The sequence below is a fragment of the Salvelinus sp. IW2-2015 genome, linkage group LG4q.1:29 (assembly GCF_002910315.2).
Source record: "Salvelinus sp. IW2-2015 linkage group LG4q.1:29, ASM291031v2, whole genome shotgun sequence".
NCBI classification, from domain to species: Eukaryota; Metazoa; Chordata; class Actinopteri; order Salmoniformes; family Salmonidae; genus Salvelinus; species Salvelinus sp. IW2-2015.
The window spans coordinates 87937746-87945627 of record NC_036842.1 but is presented as its reverse complement, the minus strand read 5'-3'; the positions used below and the strand labels follow the sequence as shown (position 1 = coordinate 87945627).

The window sequence follows — 7882 nt, the reverse complement described above, 5'->3', positions numbered from 1 at the left end:
CACACACACACACACACACACACACACACACACACACACACACACACACACACACACACACTAGTTACAGCATTGGAACCCTTTCGAGACATCATAGACTCAGTTTTCCAACTCAAACTTTGCTATGTCTGTTTACATTTGTTTTCTTAATTAGTATTAAGTTTGTCATTTTTTTTGTCTTTAAAAATCGAAACAAAACAACAACAACAACAACTGCTCTTAAACAGCACGCAGTGACCAGGTGGTCAGGACGGGCAGGCAGGAGACAGGCAGCATACTGCTGCCCTGGAGCTGGCCATTTAAACTGCTTCAGTTAATACCCAGCTGCACAAAAGCCGTATGCGTTAAGCGCAAAACAAAGGGAGTCCGCTTTCATAAAAACATCTGCTGGACAAGAACATCTCATACAACGTGTGCTTAACTCCGTCTCAACGACCCCTTCTTTTTCTTTTCCTCTCCTTTCATTCTCTTTATCTCCTCTCATCCTCTCTTTCACGTCCACTCATCCCTCAACACCTATACGCTCTGTGTCTGTCTCAGCTGGGATGTATAGGACATGGACGTTATTATTTACCATACATGTGACCATATAATATTGCTATTTGGAGAGTGTACAGTATTTGTTCATTGTCTACAGGCCTTTTTCCCACTGTGTATGGGCAAACACCAAATATAGTACAGTATCTGGGTGTGTTTTGTACGACTTAGAGTAAAAAAACTAACATATTTTGAATTACACTTTACAAACGTTAGTGGATGCAAATTAATCCATTTTTGATTAGATTTTGTAAGATGTTTTGTACAAAATGGAAAACTGGATCAACAATTGACAACTTACGATCCGTCCTCATTACTGCGGTAGAAGACCAGAAAAGGATCAGACTTCCCAAAGAAGTCTTTCTTGTCCAACTTGTTCCCACAGAACTGCAGCATCACTGACTCCTAGAGAGACCAGGTTACAGATGAATGGAACAGCCAGACAGTCAACACCACAGTCAGGAACCAGTTTTGATTGACTGGGGGCCTCAATATTGTAGGGAATTCAGGGGTTAGCCCTGACCGGGACTCGAATCTGGGTCCAGTGACTGTCACCCTAACACCTTAGCCCTTATTTCAAGAGATCCGAACTTCTTGATGACGAGGTCGATGTACAGTGCCTTCAGAAAGTATTCAGACCCCTTGACTTTTTCCACATTTTGTTACCTTACATCCTTAATTCAAAAATGTATTAAATTATTTAAGTTCCTCATCAATCTACACACAATACCCCATAATGACAAAGCAAAAACAGGTTTAGACATTTTGCTAATTTATTACAAATAAAAATCTGAAATATCACATTTACATAAGTATTCAGACCCTTTACTCAGTACTTTGAAGAAGAACCTTCGGCAATGACAACATCATCGAGTCTTCTTGGGTATGACGCTACAAGCTTGGCACACCTGTATTTGGGGAGTTTCTCCCATTCTTCTCTGCAGATCCTCTCAAGATCTGTCAGGCTGGATGGGGAGCGTTACTGCACAGCTATTTTCAGGTCTCTCCAGAGATGTTCGATTGGGTTCAAGTCCGGGCTCTGGCTAGCCCACTCGAGAATAGTCAGAGACTTGACCCGAAGCCACTCCTGCGTTGTCTTAGCTGTGTCCTGTTGGAAAGGTTGTTGTCCTGTTGGAAAGTGAACCTCCGCCCCAGTCTGAAGTCCTGAGCGCTCTGGAGCAGGTTTTTATCAAGGATCTCTGTACTTTGCTCTGCTCATCTTTCCCTCGATCCTAACTAGTCTCCCCAACCACCATGCATCACTGTAGGGATGGTGCCAGGTTTCCTCCAGATGTGACGCTTGGTATTCAGGCGAAAGAGTTCAATCTTTTTTTTTATAAGGGGTGGATCAGCTTAATATTGCAGATAGATTGTTGCTTCCATCAATGTAATTGCCTGCATCATTTCCAATCCCCCATATCTTTTTTTAGTAAATATATATACCCATATACATACACATACAGTGGGGAGAACAAGTATTTGATACACTGCCGATTTTGCAGGTTTTCCTACTTACAAAGCATGTAGAGGTCTGTAATTTTTATCATAGGTACACTTCAACTGTGAGAGACGGAATCTAAAACAAAAATCCAGAAAATCACATTGTATGATTTTTAAATAATTAATTTGCATTTTATTGCATGACATAAGTATTTGATCACCCTACCAACCAGAGTAAGATTCCGGCTCTCACAACCTGTTAGTTTTTCTTTAAGAACCCCCTGTTCTCCACTCATTACCTGTATTAACTGCACCTGTTTGAACTCGTTACCTGTATAAAAAACACCTGTCCACACACTCAATCAAAACAGATTCCAACCTCTCCACAATGGCCAAGACCAGAGAGCTGTGTAAGGACTCAGGGATAAAATTGTAGACCTGCACAAGGCTAGGATGGCTACAGGACAATAGGCAAGCAGCTTGGTGAGAAGGAAACAACTGTTGCGCAATTATTAGAAAATGGAAGAAGTTCAAGAGACGGTCAATCAACCTCGGTCTGGGGCTCCATGCGCAAATTCACCTCGTGGGCATCAATGATCATGAGAAGGGAGGGATCACCCAGAACTACACGGCAGGACCTGGTCAATGACCTGAAGAGAGCTGGGACCACACGTCTCAAAGAAAACCATTAGTAACACACACGCCGTCATGGATTAAATCCTGCAGCGCACGCAAGGTCCCCTGCTTAAGCCAGTGCATGTCCAGGCGCTGTCTGAAGTTTGCCAATGACCATCTGGATGATCCAGAGGAGGAATGGAGAGAAGTCATTGTCTGATGAGACAAAAATATAGCCTTTTGGTCTAACTCCACTCGCCGTGTTTGGAGAAGAAAAGTATGATACAACCCCCAAGAACACCATCTCAACGTGAAGCATGAGTGGAACATCATTCTTCTTGGGAGCTTTCTGCAAAGGGGACAGGAACGACTGCACCGTATTGAGGGGAGGATGGATGGGGCCAAGTATCGCGAGATTGGCCAACAACCTCCTTCCCTCAGTAAGACATTGAAGATGGGTCGTGGCTGGTCTTCCAGCATGACAACGACACGAAGCACACAGCCATGGCAACTAAGGAGTGGCTCCGTAAGAAGCATCTCCAAGTCCTGGATGGCCTAGCCAGTCTCCAGACCTGAACCCAATAGAAAAATCTTGGAGGGAGCTGAAAGTCCGTATTGCCCAGCGACAGCCCGAAACCTGAAGGATCTGGAGAAGATCTGTAGAGGAGTGGGCCAAAATCCCTGCCTGCAGTGTGTGCAAACCTAGTCAAGAACTACAGGAAACGTATGATCTCTGTAATTGCACAACAAAGTTTCCTGTACAAATATTAAGTTCTGCTTTTCTGATGTATCAAATACTTATGTCATGCAATAAAATGCAAATTAATTACTTAAAAATCATACAATGTGATTTTCTGATTTCTTGCTTTTCTAGATTCCGTCTTCAGATTTGAAAAGTGTACCTATGATAAAAATTACAGACCTCTACATGCTTTGTAAGTAGGAAAACCTGCAAAATCGGCAGTGTATCAAATACTTGTTCTCCCCACTGTACATACCCATACATATAACATATGAACACATAAACATTCATACATATACACATATACATAAATACATACATGCACATACCTATATAGACATCCATATGTTTCTTTTTAGAATATACCTTTATTATTCCCCGCAAACCCTACCAACCCTCCCCCAATTGGAGTAAACTAATAAACAATAACATTTAGGCTTCTACCTTCTGTTTATACATATTATACACATTTTACAGACACAATCTATTTTACAATAGTTCTATTTTGTTTGTTTTTAGTCCTTCCTCTATTTCTGATGTCCATCCAGTTTGATTTCTATTTGTAACTGCTATTTCACAAAATATCTGAACCTATATACATTTTACAGACCCTGTATGTTTTACATTGGTTATCTTGTTATTAGTCCCACCCTTCAGCTCCATTCAACCCCTCCCATCTATCTCTTAACACCATCCATTTTGGATTTCTAGCAGCCATATATTTTTCAACTGTGCTGTGATGCTTCACAAACGTACTGAACCTTTCTATTCTCATAGCTTCTACAGATTGTAAATCAAAGATAATTTTTTAAAAATAAAATCATTATTATATTATTGATTGATTGACTATGGCTTTTCAAATCACCCAGTATTGCTATCTGTAGCGTTAGATCTAGGTAAATGTTGCAATTCTTCAGCCATTCCTGGACCTGTGACCAAAAACGAGCTACATATGGACAGTACCAAAATAAATGATCTAATGACTCTGCCTCCTCACAGCAGAATCTGCAGAGCTGGGAAGACTGTATCCCCCATATATATAACATTCTATTGGTTGCAAGAATTTTGTATAGTAATTGAAATTGAAACATTCAAAGTTTTGAATCCGGCGTTGTTTTGCGTGTCAATTCATAAACCATGTGCCATGGAATGGGTACATCGAAAATCTCTTCCCAACTATTTCTCATCTCCACTGAGGAACTCTAGAGCTCTGTCAGAGTGACCATCCAAAATTCTTCCATTTAAGAATGATGGAGGCCACTGTGTTTGGGGATCTTCAATGCTGCAGAAATCTTTTGGTACGCTTCCCCAGATCTGTGCCTCAACACAATCCTGTCTCGGAGCTCTTCGACCTCATGGCTTGGTTTTTGCTCTGACATGCAGTGTCGCGGAAAATTACATAATTAGTCATGCTATCCCGTGTTTTACTGTTTAAAGAATTATCTCTTGTTATATGCTAGAGTTTTTTTCTAACTTGATACAAACTTGCGTTTCTGGGACTTAGTCATAAGACTGGGCGTATAGCTAAGGTCCGTTTGGGTGAGACCGCAGGTGTAGACCTTAGTGAAATACTTACCTACAAGCCCTTAACCAACAATGCTTTAAGAAGTTTTAAGAAAAATATGTGTCAAGTAAAAAATAGATAAGTAAAAAATGTAAAATAAAACATTTAAGTAACAAATAATTAAACAGCAACAGTAAAATAACAATAGTGAGGCTATATACAGGGGGTACCAGTACAGAGTCAATGTGGAGGCTATATACAGGGGGTACCAGTACAGAGTCAATAGCGAGGCTATATACAGGGGGTACCAGTACAGAGTCAATGTGGAGCGGGGTACCGGTACAGAGTCAATGTGGAAGACTATAGACCAGGGGTACCAGTTACAGAGTCAATGTGGAGACTATATACAGGGGGTACCAGTACAGAGTCAATGTGGAGACTATATACAGGGGTACCAGTACAGAGTCAATGTGGAGTCTATATACAGGGGGCATGGCCCGGTACGACAGAGTCAATGTGGAGTCTATATACAGGGGTACCAGTTACAGAGTCAATGTGGAGGCTATATACAGGGCGCGGTACCAGTACAGAGTCAATGTGGAGTCTAATACAGGGGGTACCGTACAGAGTCAATGTGGAGTCTATATACAGGGGTGGTCCAGTACAGAGTCAATGTGGAGGCTATATACAGGGGGTACCAGTACAGAGTCAATGTGGAGCTATATACAGGGGTACCAGTACAGAGTCAATGTGGAGCTATATACAGGGGTACCAGTACAGAGTCAATGTGGAGGCTATATACAGGGGGTACCAGTACAGAGTCAATGTGGAGGCTATATACAGGGGGTACCAGTACAGAGTCAATGTGGAGTCTATATACAGGGGGTACCCCGTACAGAGTCAATGTGGAGTACTATATACAGGGGTACCAGGTACAGAGTCAATGTGGAGGCTATATACAGGGGGTACCAGTACAGAGTCAATGTGGAGTCTATATACAGGGGGTACCAGTACAGAGTCAATGTGGAGTCTATATACAGGGTTACCAGTACAGAAGTCAATGTGGAGCTATATTAGCAGGGGGTACCAGTACAGAGTCAATGTGGAGGCTATATACAGGGGGGTACCAGTACAGAGTCAATGTGGAGTCTATATACAGGGGTACCAGTACAGAGTCAATGTGGAGTCTATATACAGGGGGTACCAGTACAGAGTCAATGTGGAGGCTATATACAGGGGGTACCAGTACAGAGTCAATGTGTGAGGCTATATTACAGGGGTACAGTACAGAGTCAATGTGGAGGCTATATACAGGGGGTACCAGTACAGAGTCAATGTGGAGGCTATATACAGGGGTACCAGTACCGAGTCAATGTGGAGGCTATATTACAGGGGGTACCAGTACAGAGTCAATGTAAGGCTATATACAGGGGGTACCAGTACAATCAATGTGGAGACTATATACAGGGGGTACCAGTACAGAGTCAATGTGGAGACTATATACAGGGGTACCGGTACAGAGTCAATGTGGAGACTATTTACAGGGGGTACCAGTACAGAGTCAATGTGGAGACTATATTACAGGGCGGTACCCGTACAGAGTCAATGTGGAGACTATTATACAGGGCGGGTTACCAGTACAGAGTCAATGTGGAGTCTATATACAGGGGGTACCAGTACAGAGTCAATGTGGAGTCTATATACAGGGGGGTACCAGTACAGAGTCAATGTGGAGCTATATACAGGGGCGGGTACCAGTACAGAGTCAATGTGGAGTCTATATACAGGGGTACCGTACAGAGTCAATGTGGAGTCTATATACAGGGGTACCAGTACAAGTCAATGTGGAGGCTATATACAGGGGTACCAGTACAGAGTCAATGTGGAGGCTATATACAGGGCGGTACCAGTACAGAGTCAATGTGGAGTCTTATATACAGGGGGGGTACCAGATACAGAGTCAATGTGGAGTCTATATACAGGGGGTACCAGTACAGAGTCAATGTGGAGGCTATATACAGGGGGTACCAGTACAGAGTCAATGTGGAGGTCTATATACAGCGGGGTACCTGGTACAGAGTCAATGTGGAGTCTATATACAGGGTGGTACCAGCTACCAGAGTCAATTGTGGAGGCTATATTACAGGGGGTACCAGTACAGAGTCAATGTGGGAGGCTATATACAGGGGGTACCAGTACAGAGTCAATGTGTGGAGGCACATTTGTACGGTTAAAGTGACTATGCATACATATAACAAAGAGTAGCAGGATTCTGTAAGGCCTGATCACCTACTAGAAAGACTGTAAGACATGGGTGAGATTTAATGTATATTCTAACACTAATGATTAGAAGAGTTATAATTTGCAATAGCCTATGTGTGATAGAACACGAGAAAGAGGAGTGCTGCCTGAATGAGGGACATTCTATAGTCTATTTTGCCTTACCTTATGAGTTATCAAGAGTTGTAATCTAATTTGATTTGTTATTCTAATTTTTATTTTTTTATTTAACAGGCAGTGTTGTTGTTTTTAGTTACTAGTCCCTTGGGCTTTTGGTAAATATGCAAATGTGTTCTTTCACGTCTGCCTATGAAAGAAGGAAAACCTTTTTCCCACCTCTAGTTTTAATGTGAAAGAAGTGTATTGCTGTTGTTGTGTTGATTGTTTGTTTTTGTCTTGTTTTGATACAAATCTCACCAGGTTGGGTCTGCTATACGTTGGGATTTCCTCCCTAAGGGATAACTCTGCGGGGAGTTGTCAGTATGATAAGGAGTATAAGCAACCTGTACACAGCATTCAGTCGAAGCATCAACTGCCTTTTCTCTCAGGAGTGTTGACATGAGTCCACGTGGAGTGAGCATGGAGAGAGATCCTGTCAACTTCTTTCATGCTTTGGGGGACTGTAAAGGAAAATGGCGGCTCAGGTGAGAGGCATTATAAAGGGCCATCCACTTGAACATGTGCCATTTGAAGGACAAACTGAAACACTATCTGAAGAAGAACATGAAGACACACCAGAAAGGATGAGTGCCAGGGGGGTGGCG

General features: G+C 42.4%; 1 protein-coding gene across 1 annotated transcript in view; it reads right to left on the bottom strand.

The window, feature by feature from the left end:
• Positions 1 to 834: 834 nt before the first annotated feature.
• Positions 835 to 7882, bottom strand: part of LOC139024906 (copine-8-like) — a 69073-nt gene continuing 62025 nt past the window's right edge. Inside the window, exon 8 of the mRNA XM_070439888.1 lies at positions 835 to 942. Within this exon, the coding sequence (XP_070295989.1) occupies positions 835 to 942 (108 nt within the window). The remainder of the gene's footprint in view (positions 943 to 7882) is intronic.